This window comes from Oryctolagus cuniculus, chromosome 17 (assembly GCF_964237555.1).
Source record: "Oryctolagus cuniculus chromosome 17, mOryCun1.1, whole genome shotgun sequence".
Classification (NCBI taxonomy): Eukaryota; Metazoa; Chordata; class Mammalia; order Lagomorpha; family Leporidae; genus Oryctolagus; species Oryctolagus cuniculus.
In genome coordinates, this window is record NC_091448.1 from 4,806,290 (window position 1) to 4,827,756 (window position 21,467).

The window sequence follows — 21,467 nt, forward strand, 5'->3', positions numbered from 1 at the left end:
GGTGGGAGGGGAGGCCAGGAAACAACCGGAAGTCCAGCCAGGCCCTGGTGCTGGGTGCAAGGTCTGCAGGTCACAGGGCTCTGGGGAAGCCCGAGTTTGCTCTAAGCCAGTCCCTGGGAGAGACTGGCAGCCGGCCTCTTCCTGCTGCTGGCCCCGCCCAGGAGCGCTCTGGGTTCCCCTGAACCCCTGAGAGGGGTTTGGAGGAGCACCCTCCTGACTTGTGGTGGGGGCAGGGGCCCCGGGGCCTTCCCTGGCTAGCACAGCCTGCCCTGTCACCTCCATGGAATGTCACCTGTGGGGTGGAACAGGCTGTGCCTCCAGCAGCTCACACCCCAAGCCCTGCCCAAGCCTGGGTGAGCACTGGGCGTGGTGCTGTGTGTGGGTGGGGCAGGGCACCGCCCGCCGGCCTTGCCGCCCTTGCTGGGAGCACCTGACCCCTGCCCAGGGCCTTTAGGGGAGGGTGAGGTGGGGCTGGCCGGCCCACGGGGTCCACCCTCCGTGCCAGCCTGGGGAGGATCCTTTGAGGCTCCCGGCTGGAGAAAGGTGAGGGGGCCTGGGACTTGGCCCCCGCACAGCGGTGACACCCTGGCCCTTCCGGCCCGCTCCGGCCCTCCCCTCCCCCGCCCTGGCAGAGGGTGGCAGCCTGGGCTGCTTTACATCATCCTGCGGCTTCGTTGTCTCCGCTCCACGGCAGGGGGACGGCAGAGGCAAGCGCAGAGCGGGCCACCATGGCGACACGCCCGTCCCACCCCCAGCGGAGGGGCCCCCTCTTGCGCCAGGCCATCAAGATAAGGCACCACAGGGCCAGAGACCTGCCCCAAATGAACCAGGAGGTAGGAGTGACCTCAGTGGGAGAAGAGCCAGCCAGGAGGCAGGGGGGAGGCTCTGTGGTCTTGGGGCTCCAGGAGCCCCAAGGTTCAGCCCCAACTCCATGCCACCCCAGCCCCTGGGCAGAGCCTTCTGGGTCAGCAAAGAGGGGGCTGCCGTGTGCTCTCTGAGCCACTGTGGGCTCAGGGCAGGGCTCGGGCTGTCCTCTGGGCCCCCTCCCTCTGGTGGGCCTGATCCCCCGTTCCCCGCTTCTCCAGAGGCAGAGGCACTGGCTCCGTTAGGTGGGGGTGTCCCTGCTGTGGGGGGGGCTGCTCATGCACACAGCCCGGCAGCCCCCAGGACTGCCTGGCACGCCCCTGGTCTCCCACCTCCTCCACCGTGGGGCCTCACTTCCGGTGCTGGGGTGAGGAGCCGAGGCCACCGATAAGCAGAGCTGTTTCCTCTGGGGCAGGAAGGGAGGGCGGGGGCCGGGGTCGGAGGACTCTCAGCACCCATGGACCTCAGCGACAGTGGGCCAGGGGGCCAGGAGGCCGGACCCCCAGGAGGCCTGCTGCAGCAACAGGTGTGGGGCATTGGTGGGCTTGGAGTCCGGGGTGCGGGGCCCGGGCTGCCCTTGGCTTTAGCCTGAACTTGGAGAGCCACCCCTGCCTGTCCAGGCCAGGCCTGGGAGGACACCTCGTCTCCACTTGCTCCCCAGATGGAGCCTGCATCGCACTCCTTCTCCTCCGAGGAGGTAAGAGTCCCAGCGGGAGGCGGGGTGCAGAGAAGTTGGGGTGGCGGCGCAGCCTGGGGGTGGCGGGCACGTCTGGGTCTCGGCAGCCTCTGCCACACATGGGGTGCCTTGCCCCGGGCTGAGCGTGGGGGGCTGGTGCCCGCCGGGGCTCCCGGGCTGACCCTCGTGTCTCAGCGGACGCTGCTCTACGAGGAAGCGCTGTACACCATCCTGCACCGCCTGGGGCAGCCCGAGCCGGGCCACGTGAGGGAGGCGTCCGAGCTGCTGCGCTACCTGCAGGAGGTGAGCCCCCCTTCCTGCAGCCTGCACCGAGGAGCCCTCTCTTGGCCCCGGGCGCCCCCACCAGGGTCCCCAGCCTCCCGCAGCCCCGCCCTCTGCCTCCCCCCCCCAGGCCTTCCACATGGAGCCCGGGGAGCACCAGCAGCTGCTGCAGCGGGTCCAGGACCTCGAGGTAGCCCTGTGCCTGGGCCGGTCTGGGCTGAGAGGGGCCTGGGAAGCCCGGGACAGAGTCCCCGGGACTCAGGCTGCCCCTTCCCGACCCTCCAGAAGCCAACATTTTGTCTGAAGGCCACGGTGAAGCAGGCCAAGGGCATTCTGGGCAAGGATGTCAGTGGTGAGTGAGGGGCGCCGAGCCTGACCGCGGGCTCTCGGGGGGCCCTGGTGCTGCAGGCCCCACGCTTGGGGTCTGAGCTGGGGGCCCTGCCCAGCCGCCCTTGCCCTCCCTCAGCAGGGGCTCTGCCTGGGGTGGGAGATGGTGAGGGGCTCTCCGCGGGGGCCCACCTGACTCCCTCCTCCCCAGGCTTCAGCGACCCCTACTGCCTGCTGGGCGTGGAGCAGGGGCTGGGCGCGCCGGGGGGCAGCCCCGGCTCTCGGCGCAGGCAGAAGGCCGTGGTGAGGCACGCCATCCCCGAGGAGCAGACGCACCGCACCCAGGTCATCACCCAGACGCTCAACCCGGTCTGGGACGAGACCTTCATCCTGTACGTGGCCGGCCGCTGGCCCCTCCCCACTCGGGCTCCTCTAGGGGGCAGGGTCTCCCTGGCTGCAGGTGGGGCTTGTTGGGTCCCTTGACACAGACAGGGGGCCAGAAAGGACAGAAAGATGACACAGCCACCACATATGGCTGCTGGGGCTGGGAGGGTCGCAGCCCCTCTGGGTGGGTGGGGGGTGGCCCCATGCCCGACCTTAAAGGGGAGGAGGAGCTTGGAGGGAGGGGCCAACAGTCCAGGGATACTGCGAAGATCTGCGGGGGCAGCTTCCTGGGGCAGGATCTGGGCTGGTCTTGGGGAGGGGTCTCCTCCCTCAAGCCCCTCGATTGCTCCTTATTCTCCCTTCAGGGAGTTTGAGGACATAAGCAAGGCCAGCTTTCATCTGGACATGTGGTGAGTGCCGGCCTGCCCCGGGCGCCGGCTGGGAGGGAGCGCCCTCCCGCGCTCCGCCTCCTGCTCACACGGTGCCCACCAGGGACATGGACGCCGTGGAGTCCATGAGACAGAAGCTTGGCGAGCTCACGGACCTGCACGGGCTGCGAAGGTGGGTGCTGTGACCCCCAGGCCCGGGGCGGGTGGCAGGCGGGAGCGGGTTCCAGCCCGAGCCTCGCACTCAGCCTGGCTCCCGCTCACGGGACCCCTGGACAGGATCTTCAAGGAAGCCCGAAAGGACAGAGGTCAGGATGACTTCCTGGGGAATGTGGTTCTGAGGCTGCAGGTGAGGAGCGCGAGGGCCCCGGGGAGCCGCAGCCCTGCCCCCCTCCTGTGAGGACCCCACGCTCACGGACCCAGTCTTTCCTTCTACCAGGACCTGCACTGCCGAGAAGACCAGTGGTACCCCCTGGAGCCCTGCACGGAGACCTACCCGGACCGGGGCCAGTGCCACCTCCAGTTCCAGCTCATTCACAAGCGGGTAGGTCCAGCGCTCGGGCCAGGGGCACAGCGGGGTGGGGTGGGGTCCTCCCTGCTCACAGCCCCTGTGGGCCCTGTTGCAGAGAGCCACCGCGGCCAGCCGGTCCCAGCCCAGCTACACTGTGCACCTCCACCTTCTGCAGCAGCTCGTGTCGCACGAGGTCACCCGGCACCAGGTACTGTCCTTCCCGGGGGGGCGTGGCCAGGAAGCCCTCGGGCGCTGACGCCCGTCCACCGTCGTCCCCAGGCAGGCAGCACCTCTTGGGATGGGTCGCTGAGTCCCCAGGCTGCCACCATCCTCTTCCTGCACGCCACACAGAAGGACCTGTCCGACTTCCACCAGTCCTTGGCGTGAGTGCAGAACCCCGCGGGAGGGCCGACGGGGTGCCTGCCGCCTCTGCCCCCCTGCCGGCCCCCCTGCAAGCTGGCGGCCCAAAGCCCAGCCCTCGGGAGGGTTCTCATGTGCTTTAAGCTTGCGAAGTCCCGGAGGCCTCCTGCCCTGACCAGGGCTCCAGCTGCCCGTAAAGCAGCACTGGACCTGCAGGGTGGCCAGGGCGCAGTCACGGCGGCCGCTGGGCCCACTTCACTCTCTCCCCTCTCCAGAGTCCTGGGCAGTTGCGCTGGCCACCCCCGCCCCAGGCCTGGCCCATTGCCAATGCCGTCACTTTGCAGCCAGCCCACGTGGGCGGAGTGCCCTGTGTCCTGTCGGATCCCAGGAGTGCCAGATATTCCAGTGCATTCCAGACGTGCAGGAGAGACACTCCCAGGGTCCCGGGCAGCCCCGCGGGCCTCGGTGGAGGCTGGGCGCTGGAGAGGGAGGCGGGGAGAGGGCAGCTCTGAGCACGGCCAGTGTGTGTCCCGAGGCAGGCGACAGGAGAGATGAGGGCCTGGAGACCAGCAGTGCGGGGGAGATACGGGGGTGAGGCTGGGGGGTAGAGCAGGCACCAGGCGGTGACACAGGGGGCGGCTGACTGGCAGAGCCCTCGGCCCGTCTGGGTGCCCCCTCCCCCACCCTGCGCCCGCCCACTCAGGCGCCCCTTCTAGAGCCACCTGCAGGGAAGTTGCACGGGCGTCTGCACGAGGGCTCCAGCCCTGCATTTGATTTTTTTGGACAAAGTAAAAAATCCAGAAGTTTGAAAATCACAAATACCCTCAAATTGAAGAAACGGGCAATTGGAGGGGCACCTATGGAAACAAGCCTGAGAGTCCTGCAGGCCACCGGGCGTGCGCAGGTGGAGGGGGCTCCGGGCAGCAGGCGAGGCTGGCTGAGGGCCCCCGTCCCTGCAGGCAGTGGCTGGCCTACAGCCGCCTCTACCAGAGCCTGGAGTTCCCCAGCAGCTGCCTCCTGCACCCCATCACCAGCATCGAATACCAGTGGATCCAGGGCCGGCTCAGGGCAGAGCAGGTGGGCACAGGGTGGGCCGCGGGCAGGGGCTGGGCAGGCGGACAGGAGAGGTGGCGCAGGGCAGAGCAGGTGGGCACAGGGCGGGCCGCGGGGCGGGGGGCTGGGCAGGCAGGTGTCAGGGAGGGGCAGGGGGACAGGAGAGGTGGCGCAGGGCAGAGCAGGTGGGCACAGGGCGGGCCGCGGGCGGGGGCTGGGCAGGCAGGTGTCAGGGAGGGGCAGGGGGACAGGAGAGGCGGCGCGGGGCAGAGCAGGTGGGCACAGGGCGGGCTGCGGGCGGGGGGCTGGGCAGGGGGACAGGAGAGGCGGCGTGGGGCCCCTCCAACGGCACCCTCTGGCCCTGTAGCTGGAGGAGCTGGCCTCCTCGTTCAGCTCCCTGCTGGCCTACGGCCTCTCCCTCATCCGGAAGTTCCGGTCGGTCTTCCCCCTGTCCGTCTCCGACTCCCCGGCCCGGCTGCAGTCTCTGCTCAGGTCGGTCGGTGGGGGCCTGCTGGCGGAGGGAGGGCGGCTGGGGGGGGGCAGGCCTCTGGGACGCAGCCCTGCCGTCTCTCAGGGTGCTGGTGCAGATGTGTAAGACAAAGGCCTTTGGAGAACTGTGCCTGGACAGCCCCCCGCTGCCTCAGCTGGTGAAGGAGGCCCTTCGGGTATGGCTCACCCCCTGCCCCCGCCCCCCCCCACCCCGACTCCGGGCAGGAAGGGGCGGGCGTGTGCCTGGGCCCGGCCGGCCCTCCCCGCTCGCGGCCTCTTCTGCCCACAGACAGGCACTGTCGAGTGGTTCCACCGGAAGCAGCAGCACCACCAGCCCATGGTGCAGGTGAGGGGCTCGGGCGGGAGGGCGTGGGGGAGCCTGCCCGCCTCAGCCCTGCTCCTCACGGACCCTGTCCCTGCCAGGGGGTGCTGGAGGCGGGCAAGGCCTTGCTGAGCCTGGTGCAGGATGTCATCGGGGACCTGCACCAGTGCCAGCGCACCTGGAGCAAGATCTTCCACGGGTAAGCAGCCGGCGGGGCGGGGAGGGGCGGGGCGGGGAGGGCAGCAGAGCAGAGGGGCCTCCTGGTGGCCCCGGTCACACCCGTCCCTTCCCCGCAGCGTCCTCAAGATCGACCTCTTCTCCACGGCCTTCTTGGAGCTGCAGTGGCTGGTGAGGCCCTCGGTCCCCAGGCTGCGCCCCGGCCCTACTCTGCCGGCCTGCCTGCCACGCTGCCTACACCTTGCCTTCCCTCACAGGTGGCCAAGCGGGCGCAGGACCACACGGCGGCCGTGTGCAGCCCTGTGTCCCCAGAGGTGGGCGAGAGCCTGTTCCAGCTCTACGTCAGCCTCAAGGAGCTCTGCCAGCTGGGCCCACCGCCCTCGGAGAGGTAGGCAGCAGGTGGCTGTGGGCAGGCCGACGAGGGCCCGAGGCCTTGCCCCAGCTGAGCCTCAGCTCCCCCCCAGGGACGGAGTCCTGGCCCTGGATGGCTTCCACCGCTGGTTCCAGCCAGCCATCCCTGCCTGGCTGCAGAAGACATACAACGTGGCCCTGGAGCGTGTGCAGCGGGCTGTGCAGATGGACCAGGTGGGGCTGGGGGCGGGGCTGAGGCTCTGCAGGGCAGACGCAGGTGCCAAATGCTGTCTTCCCACGCGCTTGGGCCGAAGTGTGGCTTCTCTGCAGAGGGGGTTCTGAGCAGAGCCTCACCTGTTCCCTCTGCAGCCCCCTGCCCAGCCCCTGACTCGGTAGTAGCAGCTTCTGTGAAGGGAAGGGGGTGGGGGCTGGGTTTGGTGGCATCCAGAGCCCCCTCCCTCCCTCCCTCCCTCCCACTTTCCCTCCCTCCCTCCCTCCCTCCCTCCCTCCCTCCCACCTTCCCTCCCTCCCTCCCTTCCTTTCTTTTTGACTAAGGAATTAAAAAAATTATTTATTTGAGAGCTACAGAGAGAGAGGGAGAGACAGACACACACAGATCTTCCATCCGCTGGTTCACTCCCCAGCTGGCTGTAATGGCCAGAGCTGGGCCAGGCCAAAGCCAGGAGCCTGGAGCTTCATCGGGTCTCCCACATAGTGTCAGGCACTCAAGCACTCAGCACTCGGGCCATCTTCCACTGCTTTCTCAGGCGCATTAGCCGGGAGCTGGATCAGAAGCAGAGCAGCCGGGACTCAAACCGGCGCCCGTAGGGAATGCTGGTGGCAGGCTGAGGCGTCACCTGCTACACCATGATGCCCGGCCTAGCCCCCTTCTTTCTAAATGCTCTCCCCTACCCCAAGCTGGTGCCCCTGGGTGAACTGACCAAGCACAGCACGTCGGCCGTGGATCTGTCCACCTGCTTCGCCCAGATCAGCCACACCGCCCGGCAGCTGGACTGGCCAGACCCGGAGGAGGCTTTCATGATCACTGTCAAGTTTGTGGAGGTACAGTGTCTTCCTTTGAGCCCTTCCCCCTACTCCCAGGAGAGCCTTGCTGTCCGCTCACCATTTCTCCTGGCTCTGGCACAGGCCTCGGGGTCACCCCTCTCCCACCCGTCCTTCCTGGATGCCCCCCATCAACAGATCCCCTCTGTCCACCCCACCCCAGGATACCTGCCGGCTGGCCCTGGTGTACTGCAGCCTCATCAAGGCCCGAGCCCGTGAGCTCTCTGCAGGCCAGAAGGACCAGGGCCAGGCAGCCGACATGGTAAGGGACAGAGCTGGGGGCCGCGGGCGGGGCCCAGGGTCCTGGCGCTGTTTGGGGTGAGTGACAGCCCCCTGCCCTGCCTGCCCCCAGCTGTGTGTGGTGGTGAACGACATGGAGCAGCTGCGGCTGGTGGTCGGCAGGCTGCCCGCCCAGCTGGCCTGGGAGGCCCTGGAGCAGCGGGTGGGGGCCGCGCTGGAGCAGGGGCAGCTGCAGAACACGCTGCACGCCCAGCTGCAGGGCGCGCTGGCTGGGCTGGGCCACGAGATCCGCACCGGCGTCCGCACCCTGGCAGAGCAGGTATCTGGTCTCCTCCGTCCCAGCTTGTCCGAAGCCTGACCCTGGCGGGCCCGGGCTACGTCCTGTGACGAACGCTCCTGGCCTCTCACGTTCTGTGTCCCCAGCTGGAGGTTGGCATTGCCAAGCACATTCAGAAACTCGTGGGCGTCCGGGAGTCTGTCCCGCCTGAAGATGTGAGTGTCCCCCCGCCCGCTGCCCTCCAGCCCTGTGTCTGTGGGTTCACCAAGGGGGTCAGTGTGGGCAGGGGGCTGAAAGCCTTGGGGTGTCAGAGCCCAGTCCCCCAGATCGGAACCAGCCATGTTCTCTCCTGGGCCTCAGTTTCCCCCTTGGATGCTCAAGGGGGCATCTGGCTCAGGCTTGGCAGCCCCTGGGTCCTGTCCTGCGTCCCTGTGTCCGTCTGTCCCCTCACCTGGAGCAGGCACAGTGACGTACACCTTGGACTGTTTGGTGGTGGTCGTGGTTGGTGAGGGCGTTTATTCCCCTAATTCATCAACGACTTAGGACACGCCCATTTTGTCCCAGGCATTGATTTAAGCGTTGGGGATGGACCAGTGAGCAGGACACAGTCTGCCTTCCTAGCACTTAGGGGAGGTGAAAGGCAAGCTAGATAGGAGTATACATAACCCCAGCAGCAGGTGTAACGGGACTGCACACACACACGCACACACACACACACAGTGCGAGACCAGGAGAAAGCAGAGCGCAGGTGGGCAGTCTCTGATGGCCGCTGCGTTGGTAAGCAGCGGTCAAGGTGGCCTTCCCAGGGGCTGAGCTGAGCCCAGAGCCCCGCGGATTGCTACAGGGCAGAGGACAGACAGCAAGAACAGAGGTGCAGACCCGGCAGGTTCAAGGGCTGGAGAGGGCGCCAGTGTGGCCGCAGCAGCTTGAGCCAAGAGGCCGGGCGGGGCAAGGCCCTGCAGATGGCAAGACTGTACCCACCAGCCCCTAGGGGCGGGCGAGGACCGGGGCGGGGGCGGGACTGAAGGGGCCAGAGCCAGACCTGCTCCCTGCCCCTCCACAGGCCATTCTGCCACTGATGAAGTTCCTGGAGGTGAAACTCTGCTACATGAACACCAACTTGGTGCAGGAGAACTTCAGCAGGTGCACAGCAGGCCCCGCCCTGCAGGGCACCCTCTACCTCCACGCCCACCCCCCACCTCCCTGCACCCCACCTCCACCTCCACCCCCCCTCCACCTCTCCTCCCACCTCCACCCCCACCTCCCTCCACCCCCACCCACACCTCCACCCCCACACCTCCACCTCTCCTTCCATCCCACCTCTCCTCCAACCCCCCCACCTCCACCTCCACGCCCACCCCCCACCTCCCTGCACCCCCACCTCCACCTCCACCCCACACCTCCACCTCTCCTCCCACCTCCACCCCACCTCTCCTCCCACCCCCACCCACACCTCCACCTCTCCTTCCATCCCACCTCTCCTCCAACCCCCACCTCCACCTCTAGCCCCACCCCCACCTCTCCTCCCACTCCACCCCCACCTCTCCTCCCACCTCCACCCCGCCTCTCTCCCCCCCCCCCCCCGCCTTGCTTTCTGTGACCTCCCTCGGAGGGAGCTACCAGCCTCTGCTCGCTGTCTCGCTGTTCAGCTCGGGGCACTGCAGGTTCCTCGCTGGAGGCGCTGCCCTCTGCCTGCCCCCTCCCTTGGTGCTGGGCCTGGCTTCCGGGCCTCCCTGTCTGCTTCTCAGCCCTCCTGACATCGCCATGAACAGACTCCTCCCCGCCCCCGCCGCGGTCCAGGGAGAACTTTCAGTTGGGGTCTCTACGGGCAGGGCAGGGATCCAGAGCACCAGGCAACTGGGCGCGGAGCGGACAAGATTCCAGCTTCACTGCTACCCGGGGGCCTCCAGCAGTCCCTGAAGCTCTCATTGCCGATGACTAAAGTTCCGTCCTGTACTGAAGATTAGTTGGGTCATGTGACGCGCTGAGAGCACTGTCCGCCCAAAGCGGCAGGTCCTTGACTGACAGGAGTAGCGAGGCCCAGGTGATGCTCTGCGCCTGCGTGGCGGCTGGGCCCTGGGGATGCGGCCAGCCCCGCCCCCGCTCCATGACTGACAGGGGTAGCGAGGCCCAGGTGATGCTCTGCGCCTGCGTGGCGGCTGGGCCCTGGGGATGCGGCCAGCCCCGCCCCCTGTCCGTGACTGACAGGAGTAGCAAGGCCCAGGTGATGCTCTGCGCCTGCGTGGCGGCTGGGCCCTGGGGATGCGGCCAGCCCCGCCCCCTGTCCGTGACTGACAGGGGCAGCGAGGCCCAGGTGATGCTCTGCGCCTGCGTGGCGGCTGGGCCCTGGGGATGCGGCCAGCCCCGCCCCCGCTCCATGACTGACAGGAGCAGCGAGGCCCAGGTGATGCTCTGCGCCTGCGTGGCGGCTGGGCCCTGGGGATGCGGCCAGCCCCGCCCTCTTAGGGCTCTGCTCCACCCCCAAGTGGTACTGCCGGGGCCCACGGGAGTCTCACCGCCTGCCTTTTTTCCTTTCCCTCTTTTTAAAAAGATGTATTCATTTAAATAACAGAGGGTAGAGAGAGAGAGAGAGGGAGAGAGAGGGGCCAGGCCAAAGTCAGGAGCCAGGAACTCAATCTGGGTCTCGCACAGGAGCGGTGGGGCCCGAGCACTTGGGCGGTCATCCGCTGCCTCACCAGGTGCATCAACAGGGAGCTGGATCGGAAGTGGAACAGCCGGGACTCGAACCGGCACAACACTATAGGATGCCAGAGTCGCAAATGGTGGCTCTTAACCTGCTGTACCGTAATGCTGGCCCCTAACTGACCCCTGTTAATGTAGGGCCCCCTGACTCCGTATCACACTTTTGGCCCCTAACTGCTGGACTCTTGCTGGACACGTGTTACACTTCAGGTCATTCTCAGGGCCGTCTGGCCACCATTTCCTTCTCCCTGAAGGTGGGCCATACCCATCCCGTGTGTGTGTGCACGCTGGCCGCTCTGTCCGGAGCAACCCCCCTCCTCCATGGCTGCTTGCTGGGGCTCCAAGGTGTCCCCCGGAGCTTCCGCACTGATGTGGAGGGACGAGCTGGACGGGACCCGCCCCTGCTTGTCCTCCTGCCTCCCAGGGACCAGCCCTGGCCTCAGCCTCCTGTGTGGGGCAGGTGGAAGAGCAGTGGGAGGCAGCGGGGTGGCCTCCCCTTTCTCAAGATCGCCTTTGTCTCCTCCCCTTGCCACCTGTCCTGTGTCGCCCCCGCCCCCAGCCTTCTGAGCCTGCTCTGGACTCACACCCTCGCCGTGCTGGTGGACGCAGCCGCTGCCCAGCGCACCTCCCCGCTGGCTTCCAGCAGGCTGAAGACTGCTCTGCAGGTAATACCGCCCGCCGCACTGCGACACCCGTGCGGGGAGCCTGCCTGGGGTCACCCCTGACGTCTCCCCCCAGAACCTGGAGATCTGCTTTCACGCCGAAGGCTGCGGCCTGCCGCCAGCGGCCCTGCACACCACCACCTTCCAGGTAGGCCGTCGGGCGAGCCCCGTGCCCGGCTACATCATCTACGCCCCCTTATAAAAAACGATTACGGATTTTAGGGAACGGGACCGCAGGGCATTCACCGGGCGCGGAGGGGTGGGAGGGGTCCCTCCAGGTTCCAGGCGCAGAGCGCTGGCGCGGGAGGGGATGGGGATGGGACTTAGCCCGAGGCCCGGCCCTGCGCGGGGCACCGGCGCCTCCTGCGGGCGGTCCCACAGCCCCAGGGCCCCCGCGAGGCTGTGCTCGGGCACGCCGATTCAGGCGGCTTCTCGGATGTGCCGCGCCCAGGCTCTGCAGAGGGACCTGGAGCTGCAGGCGGCCTCCAGCCGGGAGCTCATCCAGAGGTACTTTCGCGGCCGCCTCCGGCAGCAGGTGAGCCCGCCCGCGCTCCCCCGGCTCCGCTGCAGCCTGGAGCCCCGCCCCGCCCGCTCGGTCCCAGCTGACCCTGCGCATGCTCCCCACCCCAGGCGGAAACCACCTCGGAGGACCTGGGGGCTGTCACGGTCAAGGCCTCCTACCGCGTCTCGGAGCAGAAGCTTCGCGTGGAGCTGCTCAGCGCCTCCAGCCTGCTGCCCCTGGACTCCAATGGTGAGCGCAGGCTGCCCTGGGGCCCTGCCCTGGCCTCCCTCGGCCGGAGCTCTGGGCACCAGGGGTCAGTGCTACTGAGCTGGGCGTAGCTGCAGGGGGGCTGTGGGGCTGGCTGGGAGACCCCCAGCCAACACTTTTTCAAGGAAGATTTTATTTATGCATTTGAAAGGCAGAGTGACAGAGAGGGACCAACCATCTGCCAGATGACCCCAGTGGCCAGGCCAAAGCCAGGAGCTTTATCCGGGTCTCCCACACGGGTGGCAGGGGCCCGAGCACTCATCCACTGCCTTCGGGGGCGCTTCAGCAGGGAGCTGGATCTGAAGCAGAGCAGTGGGGGCTGCGACCGGCGCTGGGCAGCTTAACCCGCCGCCCCACACCAGCCTGGTCAGCCATCATTCTTGCCAGGCTCCAGTGACCCCTTCGTCCAGCTGACCTTGGAGCCCAGGCACGAGTTCCCTGGGCTGGCGCCCCGAGAGACGCAGAAACACAGGAAGGACCTTCACCCCCTGTTTGACGAGACCTTTGAGTTGTGAGTCCCCACTCTCCCGCCCCTCCGCTCCCTGGAGGCTCCTCTGAGACGGCCACCCTTGGGCTGAGGGGACCTGCTGTTCCCCAAGACAGGTGGGCCTGGGAACACAGCACCAGCCCGTGCTCAGCGGGGCTGTCACCCAACGTGGCCACGAGCTTTCAATCCTGACCCCACCGTCTGGCTCCTCCCCAGCCTGGGCCTGTCCTCTGCAACGTCGGGGGCGGGGTGGCAGTGCTCAGGGCAGGCAGCTGAGGCCGCCCCTGTCCCCCAGCCTGGTGCCCGCCGAGCCATGCCGGAGGGATGGGGCGTGCCTGCTGCTCACCGTGCTGGACCACGACACGCTGGGTGCCGACGACCTGGAAGGGGAGGCCTTCCTGCCACTCTGCTCCGTGCCTGGTCTGAGCAGCTCTGAGGAGGCTGGCGAGGTGCCTCAGACCCGCCTGCCCCTCACGTACCCCGAACCCACTGGTAGGCCAGAGCCCCGGGCAGAGCCCACGAGGCTCAGGGGGGAGAGCTGGGGTGGGGGAATCAGGCTGAGAAATGCCGCCTCAGCGCTGGAGCCGGGGCGCTGCTTGTCTCCCTCTAATTGAGACCAGGCTGGTGGGGGCACCTCGCTGGAAGAGGGGCCTGCGCCACTGAGCAGGGGTACCCCTGTGCGCACGCCTCCTGTATCCACAGCCGGCCCGAGGCAGGTGGGAGGACTCAGGTGGCTGAGCCCCGCAGACGCTGGCTTCAGGTTCAGCTCCCACACCAACAGGCTCGGTGTTGGGGCAGCCTCACCCCTTCCCAGGCCGCGTCTGGTGTGCCTGTCACAGGTCCCCTTCCAGGTCGGGGCGGGGTGGGCACAGCACTGCCCGCCCCCACTCAGTCCCTTCCCCTCCCCCCGCAGGGGATCCAATCCTGCAGCTGCTGGAGAGCCGGAGGGGTGACCGCGAGGCCCAGGTCTTTGTGCGGCTGCGGCGGCTGAGAGCCAAGCAGGCTTCCCAGCACCCCCCTCGGCCAGGGCGGTAGTGGCGGAGGTGCCTGTGGACTTCCCTGCACCGTCTGGGGCTGCCTGGCCTCACGGCGATGGGGGGCACCGTCTGCTGGGTTCCCACTCCCTCCTACTTCAGCCCGGCACAGAGAGGGGGAGGGCACCTCCTGCCCCCTCTCCTCTCGGAAAAGGCGGTTCGGCGGGGCGGGGTCGGCTAGCCTGTCTCAGCGCCTGGTGCCAGGGCTGCAGACGCTATGCTGCCCTGGGGAGGAGCCTGGGCCTTCTGGCTCTGGTGTGGCCTCCAACCGACAGCAGGGCTGGTATGGGGTGAGACGGGCAGAAAGGACACAGGACAGTCTATGCTGAGAACACTGGGGACAGGACCTGTCACCTAGAACCCTTCTTAACAGAAATAAATGTTCCAGTCATCTCACAAAATACGCTTTTGGCCTACACTGGGGCCCAGAAGGCTGCTCCGGTCACGACATCTCCCCCAGCCCGGAGACCCAGAGCTGCCGCACTCAACAAGGCAGGAGGGGCTGTGAGGCTGCGTGACGGGCAGTCCGGTGTTCTGGCCACGGCTCGGCTCGGACAGATCACCTCCCAGCCGTCAGGGGCCGGCTGCCGCTCGGGATGGGGCCTCCCAGGAGTGTGGGCCGAGGAGCTGGGTCTTGGCCCTGACTGGTGAGGGACACTTGGGCACTCGCGTCCTAGCTGTGTGACTCAGCCGTGGCGGTGCACGGTGGAAGCGGGGGCCAGGTGCGTGGACTGGGCAGGGACTCCCCAGGCCCTTCCTCACCCCCTTTCCGTGCTGGGCCTGGGCCCTCCTCCCTCAGGGGCAAACCATCCCCACGGGAAGAACCATTTCTTCTGCACAACGAGGGGCCCTACTGCCTTTCTGAAAACAAGAACAAACCAGCCACCACGGACAGAGCCCGGAGGCCTGGGGGTCTCCAGTGTCCCAGGCTGACTTCCCAGCAGGCCCAGGTCAGAGGGCGCTAAAGCCACCTAGGGCCTGGGTGGGTCCAGGGAGTCCCCAGGCCCCTCCAACTTCCTCGCCACAGCTGGGGTCCGGGCTGGGCTGCTCCCACGGCTAAGGCAAGCCTCCCGGCCCACCCCTCCCACCCCTGTGTAACAAGCCAGCACTGCAAGTTCCTATTTTATTCCAACAGGCTTGGAGCTTTGTTGATTTTTGCATTTTTGTAAAAAAGGAGGAAGTTTTCACTTAATTCGTTGAAAGCCCTTTCGTGCTGAGCCCAAAGGGGAGGGGGGGCTGGGCTGCGGCCAGACCTCTCCAGCCCTCTTGCCTTCGCCCGACACCCGGTGTGGAGCAGGGTGGCTTCCCTCTGCCCTCCCACCCCACCGCATCTCTCTGTACAATTCTTTAAATGGAAGCTAAGACACAATAAACATGGGACAGGCACGCACACACATGCACACAGGCGTCTGCCCACACGGGCAGGGCGTCAGCTGCACTCAAGAGCACCAAGGAATGCATACGAGCCCCTCCTGGGCAGGAGGGCGGGGCCTGCGCCCCCCTTGGTCCTCAGTCCACACTCCTCCCCACCAATTGCCCTGCTAGCTGCCAGGAGGAGGGGCGGACAGCACACAGGCAGGCCAGGGCAGAGAGAAGGGAGGGGGCGGGGGAAGCTCAGGGCACTGCCCCCCAGAGCAGTGAGCTAGGGAGGCTGTTCTGGGGGAGCTCCAGAGAAGGTGGGGTGGACCCCAGGCCTCTGGAGCCTGAGGGACAGGACAGATCTTGCCGCCCAAATGTGGGTGTGGGGCTGGCCCTGCAGCTTTGGCCTGCCAGCCCCTGCTGTCCTTCCCAGCACTCAATCGACGTTTGGTAAACCCAGGAGCCAGGGCAGCTGAGCTCCAAGGCCCTCACAGCTGGGAGCAGAGTCCTCCAGCTTGCCCTGGCTGGGTCAGAGGGCCTGCCCTGAAGGCTTCTCCCCTCCCCTCAGCCCCTTCCGGATTCCCACCCTTCCCCCTGCTCAGGCCCAGAAAGAAGTTAAAAATAGTTAGTTCCTACATAAAAAGAGACAGGAACAGATTATCGCCAGAAGGCCCGTGGGAGGACGGGGCTTTTTCACTGTGAGGGGAGGGCAGGGAGGCCTGCCAAATAGGTCTTTTAAAAAGTGCTTGGTAAGTCTGCTTTAAAGTGTGTGTCTACATCTATGTACAGATATACACACAGACACTGCTCACTCACTGGCCACCACGCATACCTGCACACGCACAGAGATGTATACATATATATAATCATATACATATACATACATACATACGTACATACATACACATATATATATACTTTAAAAAGTCCTAGGGGAGGGTGGGCTGGCCGGGCCGGGCCGGGCCGGGCCCACAGGGTCACGACTGCAGGGCGTGGGCCCGGCCGGGCTGGCAGACGGGGCACTCGCTGCCCTCTGCACAGAGCTCGCACAGCACGGCGTGTTGGCACGGCAGCACTGCCCGGTTCTGCTCTTGACACTTAAGGCATTTCACCGACTGCATGTGGAACACAGCCTGCAGGGAGAGCGACACCACGGTCAGCACTGTGGCCACCACGCAGCTCCCCTGACTCCCTTCAGCTAGCCCAACAGCAGCTTCCAGGCCCCCGCTGGCGAGCGGGGCTGGCCCGGCTGGCTGTACAGCCGTCTTCCCTGAGCGCTTTTCCTCTCAGAGGCTTCTGCCTCCTGTCTCAAACGAGAGGACGCTGACACACGCCAGGGTTCCACGGCCACATCTGGAGACAACTGCCCAGGCACTTGGCAGGGCACCCAAGAATGCAGACCGGCAACCCTGGGTGTGGAACCATTCTGGAATGACTGCTACTTGTGGAGAGCTTAGAGAAGGAAGCCACCTGGGGCCCAAACACAGTAACACAGCTCGGGTCAGCTCAGGCAGGGTCAGCCCGGATCCCCCCCTCTCAGCAGGCCAGCCCCAGTGCTGGGCAGTGGCTCTCAGGAGGGGGCTGTCCTCAGGGCAACCTGGACCAGGCTACACCTGAGTGCCTGCTGAGGCCACCACAAAACCCCACCCGGGGCTCCCTGACCTCCTGGGCTGACCTTGTCCACCTGCTCCAGGTGGGCCCGCAGCTGCTTCTGGAGGGAGTAGAGGGTGGAGAGAGAGAGCGCCTCCAGGTCCGAGAAGGAGGGCAAGGCCTGGGGCTCGGGCCCCACGTGCAGCCGCTCCAGCTCCTCCTGCAGCTTCTTCACCTGCACCTCCAGTGCGTCCCGCTGCTCCCGGGCCAGCTCGCACTCGGCACCTGCTGCGCTGGCCCGCTCCCCGGCCTCCTCTGCCTCCTTCTTCCAGGCATCACAAGCCTGTGGGCCACACACAGCACCTGGTCATGATGGCCCCGTATGTGCCTCCCCCGTCCCCAAGAGCGTCGCCAGGAGCTTTGTGGGCCATTCTGGCTGTGGGGCCTGCTGGGAAGCTGGGCTGGCTCTGGGGAAGGGCGGGGAGGAGGCTGACGCTGCCTGCAGAGGTTTCAGGACCTGCAGGAGACCCTCTTGTGGGCAAAGGAGGGGCCTGTGCTTAGCAGAGGGCACACAGCAGAGCTCACATCTTGTGAGCACCCCGAAGTGTAGCCTCTGCATCGGAGAGGGCCCACCTCAGTACCTAGATCCTTGGACCTGGAGCCCTGGAGACGGGGGCTTCCAGGCTATGCAGGGGTCCTGGGACTAGGCTATGTTATTCTAGGCTTGTGACGCGAGCTAGCCAGGGTCCTCACTGACCAGGCCAGTCTGCCTGGGGGTGTGATGGGGACAGTGGACAAAGCTGAGACTGTGCTTCAGGCCCCTGCTCCCCCCACCCCTGTGCCCACTGACTCGGACAGGCTTGGATGCCACCAGGCACTGGGGTCGGCAGGTGGGCATGGGGCCCAGTACCTGCTTGGCCTGCTTCCAGGACTCCTCCCACTGCTGGATGGTGCCGTTGGCCTCGTCTAGCTCTTGCCGAAGCCGGGCCAGCTCAGCAGCCCCTGGCCCTGACAGGAAGGCAGGGGAAGTGCCCGGGGAGAAACTTCCAGAGGCAAAGCGCTCCCAGATGCCGCTGCTCATCCCGTTCAGACCTGCCCCAGGGAGGGGGACATCAGCTCTGGAGGGCTTCAACCCAGGCCCGGCCAGTCCTGCCTAGGGGCTTTCAGGGGCTGGCTGCACACTAAGCTGGGTGTGCAAGGCTCCAGCAATGTCAAGGCCAAAGGAGAGCAGGCTGGGAAGGCGCCAAGGGCTGCGTCAGACCTCAGCTTTAGTGCCACCTGCCACTTCTGTCTCAGCATCGTCGTCTGTGAAGTGGGGCTCCCCTCACTTGCCTCCGAGGGCGATTCAGGGGCCTTGGGGAGTTTCGTGGGGAGAGCAGCGGGAAAGCCCCTGCTGGTGGCCACTTACGATCCTGACTTCACCCTCAGGCCAGGGCTCAGGCCCCGCAAACCGTCTCGCACCAGATGTGAAGCCTGGACACAGTCCTAGAGGTGTTGATGGATCAAGGCCACATGTCCATGCCCTTCACTGGACAGATGAGGAAGCTGAGATCACATGTGCCACCAAGAAGCAGTAACACACCAGGTGTGCAGCCAGCGCCTCCAGCCTCCAGGCGGCTAAGCTGCCTGCTCACCGCCCCCCATCTGTCACTCAAAGTTCACAAACACCTCGTGCTCTGCCCCTTGTCCCCGAGGGTACCCATACCACCTCTGGCCTTCTGCCCACATCCATCCTTCTAGTGGCTTCTTCCTTACTCCCTTTCCCACTAATCCAGCTAGAATGTTCCAGAACCAGATTTCAGACACTCTACCCTGTGAATGTGGGCACTGTCTTGTGTGGATCCCACCTGCCCTGTCCCAGAGGAACCTCTTCCTTGCTCATGGGCATTCACCGTTGGAGAGGAGGCCCTGCCTCAGACGCCTTCCCGTGTTATTCTGTGGGACCCCCAGTACGTGGACCATGACCAACACTCCGATGGCAGGAGCTGTTGGACTCAGATCTGTGCCTGTACAACTGTGCTCAGTAACCACGTGGGAAGGGCTCTGTGGCCAAGAAGTGGGCCTGAGTCTAGATGCCTCAGAGCAGGTGAGCCAGCTCTGCCAGCATCCGAAGCCACCGTCCACACACACACAAGCCCGGGAGGTGTGCGGAAGTCACCGTGCTGCCCTCCCCACAGCGAGGAGGAAGTCACCGTGCTGCCCTCCCCACAGCGAGGCGAGGGGAGCAGAGGCACTCAGTCCCTCAGAGCGGGTGTCTCTGACCTTGGAGAAGCTGCAGGGCAAGTGAGAAGAGACGGCTGCTGCTGTCTACGGAGCCGAGCCACGCCATGCGCTCCCTGTTATTTCAGGGAACACCCAGAGCTGCCCCAACGCGGGGCCGAGCACTCCGGCCATGTGCCAGAACCCACAGGTCTCCATGTGTGCTTCCACCCATGAAGCCCAAGGACCCTCAAGGTGCAGGCTCCTCTGCCTGCTGGGTGCTGGGCACAGGCTTCTGGCTCAGTCCGGGCTATCTCGGTTGAGCCTGCTCTGCCTTCCCGTGGTCTCCTGCAAACCTGCGCGGGCTGAGCAGCCTGTGGGAGCGCCGGTGACTGCAGAAAGGAGGAACCACACCGCTCAAGGCCTGTCCTGGCAACTGAGACCTCTGCTCCTTGCTGTACTGGCCTGCGCTCCATTTAGCCCTCCAGCCACCTCCTGGGGTGGGCACGGCCAGCACATCCATCCCACAGCAGAGCAAGCTAAGGCAGAGGCTCCACCACACACAGGTAGGGGCAGTGGAGCCTCCTCCTCAAAGCCCCTGCTCTAACCTCCAGCCTAGGGGACGCCGTGAGGACAAAGTGGTCACCTTCAAAAGCCAGGCCCACCCCCAGTCTCCTCTGTGAGCCACACCTCCTCTTACCCAAAGATCCATGGGATGCTGAGGTCCCCAAAAATGTGTTTTCTGACTGGCTCAGGTGGCCCTGGGGCTGCTGCAGGAAATGTGAGGACAGGCTGACTGGAGGGGACGGGGACGCAGAGTGGAAGGAGGCAGAGCTGCCCAGGGAGCCAGGGATGTTGACAGGTGCAGAGGTCTGCAGCAAACTTCCACCTGCAAGACAGGCCACGTGGGCTGCACTGAGCGGGGCCAGGGCAGCTGGGGCCCCGAGAGGCCCTCCAGGCCACCCACCCACTGCCCAGTACCGATTGTGATGCTGCCTGGGTGGGGCACTGTGCTGTTATCGAAAGTCTTCTCCAAGGCGGCCACCCCAAACTCATTCAGGTCCAGGTCATCCAAGGCAGACTCTAGGGCAGAGATGCGACGTGGGCCTCCCAGCCTCCTGAGGGCCACAGCGCCCTGGGTCCAGGCCCCACCCGACCTTGACGCCCTCTTCTCCTGCCCTCCCACACTTCAAGCTCAAGGGCTTTCTCTGCCCACACTAACCCCAATGCTGTTCTCCAAATCCAGCCTAAAGGTCTCTCCTTTCTAAAAGCCTTCTGACAGTCCAGGAGGAATCAGGTCCCAGCCCAGGGTCTCTGCCTCCCATCAAGTTTGTCTGCTGCTACAGCTCCTTGTCTCACCTAAGCTCACTGCAGGGCTCTCTCAGTGTAGTGCACAACAGTGCTGGGCAAACCCAGGGCCGTCTGCTGACTCGACTGGGGGCAGGAATAATTTCCCTCCTGAGGGCAAGAACAGCAGCACGCCATTATCTCTGCCTCCCCAGTGCCCTGCCACACTGAGTTCTATTGCCAGGAACTCCCGGGCAGAGCAGTGCAGCTTGTCACTGCACAAGGACACCAGTAAGAGAATGACTTGGGACTGTATCTGCCCAGGGACAAAGGCACCTCTTCCTAATTCACACCAGAGAGCTACGAGAGCTCATCTTGGCTCTTCACCTCAGGTTCATTTCCCCTTTAGCTCAGAGGGCCCTCTCAGAAGCCCCGCTAACTGTCCTAAGACCGATGTCTACGCTGACCAGTTTGCTGGTCTGAGTCTCACTGTAGTAACCTGATGCCTGACTCCAGGCCGGGTCCTGGCTTACCTATGACGGACTCCACTGTGTCGCTGGTGGGGTAGAAGGGCAGAGCGTTTGCGTTCATGCCAGGGACGCTGCTGGTGCCCACGGGGCTGGGGGGAGTAGCTGCCAGGCTGGAGGTGATGCTAGAAGAGATGCTGGAGGTCAGGGGGCTGCCCACAGGGAGGATGCCCAGCATGTCCTGCAATGAGAGGGTGAGGAGGAAAGACAATGGAGGCTGCGTGTGCAGGGGCCCAGGGACACGGCACACCCAGCTCCCACCTGGCTGTGCCGTGCCCTGCTGGGCCTGCCCACCAGATACCGGGTTGGGAGGCTGGAGGCTGCCAGGCCACTCCACTCCCTAAAGCCAGAGAGGGAAGCACTGGGCAGTGCCTGGCACGGTGAGGATGGCAGTCAGCGTGCTCTCATTGGCTGAGAAGCGAGTCTGAGAGGCGAGGGCTCCAGGGCCTGCCCCCACCCTTGCTGGGTTTGGGGTCAGGCCTTACCTCAGTCCCTACGTGCAGCTAGGGGAAAAGTACACGTTCCTACTCTGAACACTCTTGGGTCTGGGCCTGTCCTGTCCACAGCAGGTGCTAGAGAGCAGGAAGGAGTTGAGGGCTTGGTACCTGTTTGGGCTGAAGCAGAGGCTGCTCTTGACTCCTGGGCTCTAGTGAGTGGGATTTTAATTTGGCCTAAAACAGAGAAGGCAGGCAGCAGAGGAGGTCAATGTGGGGCTGGGGGCTGAAGCTAGGACTCACCTAAACCTGCATGGCTCAGAGGCTGCAGGTCATGGAACCCCTCTATACCCCGTTCCCCTCCCCATCCCCATTCCTTTCCTTCCCTGTGCCGAGAGCTGATCCTCTCCTCCCAAGAGACTCGGAGCCCAGATAAGCCTAGAAGGTTTCTCTCCAGACCCAGTTAGGGAGCCCTCTGTGCTGCTCCCCAGGCCTTGCCATTTCTTCCAGAGGACACAGGTCAGGGAAGGGACTGCACCCCAGGTAGGAATCCCTGATGGTTTACTGTCCTGTGACACTAAGGAAGACGCTTAGCCTCGCTAATCTCCCTGCCTTCAGCTTTAAGATGGGAGCATTTCTCACCCTGTCAGTCCAG

General features: G+C 65.4%; 2 protein-coding genes across 11 annotated transcripts in view; one reads left to right on the forward strand and one right to left on the reverse strand.

Moving 5' to 3' along the window:
- Positions 1–382: 382 nt before the first annotated feature.
- On the forward strand, positions 383–13,817 carry UNC13D (unc-13 homolog D). 6 transcript variants are annotated; one of them, XM_051838417.2, is made up of 33 exons: positions 386–543; positions 695–833; positions 1,526–1,561; positions 1,736–1,843; positions 1,953–2,012; positions 2,108–2,174; positions 2,361–2,541; positions 2,899–2,943; positions 3,026–3,094; positions 3,199–3,268; positions 3,359–3,463; positions 3,546–3,638; positions 3,710–3,813; positions 4,750–4,867; positions 5,211–5,335; positions 5,418–5,508; positions 5,622–5,678; positions 5,756–5,853; positions 5,951–6,002; positions 6,089–6,219; positions 6,296–6,416; positions 7,101–7,244; positions 7,408–7,506; positions 7,597–7,803; positions 7,908–7,976; positions 8,825–8,904; positions 11,024–11,129; positions 11,203–11,274; positions 11,578–11,661; positions 11,757–11,877; positions 12,283–12,406; positions 12,678–12,874; positions 13,296–13,817. In XM_051838417.2, the coding sequence occupies exons 2-33, from the start codon at positions 729–731 to the stop codon at positions 13,415–13,417; spliced, it is 3,261 nt and encodes a 1,086-aa protein (XP_051694377.1). In that variant the 5' UTR covers positions 386–543; positions 695–728; the 3' UTR covers positions 13,418–13,817. The 6 variants fall into 6 exon arrangements, 3 of the variants coding, with proteins under 3 accessions (XP_051694377.1, XP_051694381.1, XP_051694378.1); XR_011383354.1 differs by having other exon boundaries at positions 383–833; positions 12,182–12,406; XM_051838418.2 differs by lacking the exons at positions 386–543; positions 695–833 and adding an exon at positions 846–1,390.
- Positions 13,818–14,525: 708 nt separating this feature from the next.
- Positions 14,526–21,467, reverse strand: part of UNK (unk zinc finger) — a 34,147-nt gene continuing 27,205 nt past the window's right edge. For all 5 annotated transcript variants that reach the window (XM_008250942.4, XM_008250940.4, XM_051838425.2 and 2 more), the window contains 7 exons: positions 20,984–21,049; positions 20,385–20,559; positions 19,546–19,647; positions 19,265–19,453; positions 17,276–17,457; positions 16,451–16,708; positions 14,526–15,908 (listed from right to left, as the gene is read on the reverse strand). In XM_008250942.4, the coding sequence (XP_008249164.1) occupies positions 15,753–15,908; positions 16,451–16,708; positions 17,276–17,457; positions 19,265–19,453; positions 19,546–19,647; positions 20,385–20,559; positions 20,984–21,049 (1,128 nt within the window). In that variant the 3' untranslated portion in view covers positions 14,526–15,752. The remainder of the gene's footprint in view (positions 15,909–16,450; positions 16,709–17,275; positions 17,458–19,264; positions 19,454–19,545; positions 19,648–20,384; positions 20,560–20,983; positions 21,050–21,467) is intronic.

What these genes read in the sequence shown, in the direction of transcription:
- UNC13D (XM_051838417.2), top strand. Translation starts at nt 729, where the DNA reads ATGGCGACACGCCCGTCCCACCCCCAGCGGAGGGGCCCCCTCTTGCGC. An exon ending in TCTTGGAGCTGCAGTGGCTG is followed by an intron (nt 6,003 to 6,088) that starts GTGAGGCCCTCG and finishes CTTCCCTCACAG; the next exon opens with GTGGCCAAGCGGGCGCAGGA. An exon ending in CACGTACCCCGAACCCACTG is followed by an intron (nt 12,875 to 13,295) that starts GTAGGCCAGAGC and finishes CTCCCCCCGCAG; the next exon opens with GGGATCCAATCCTGCAGCTG.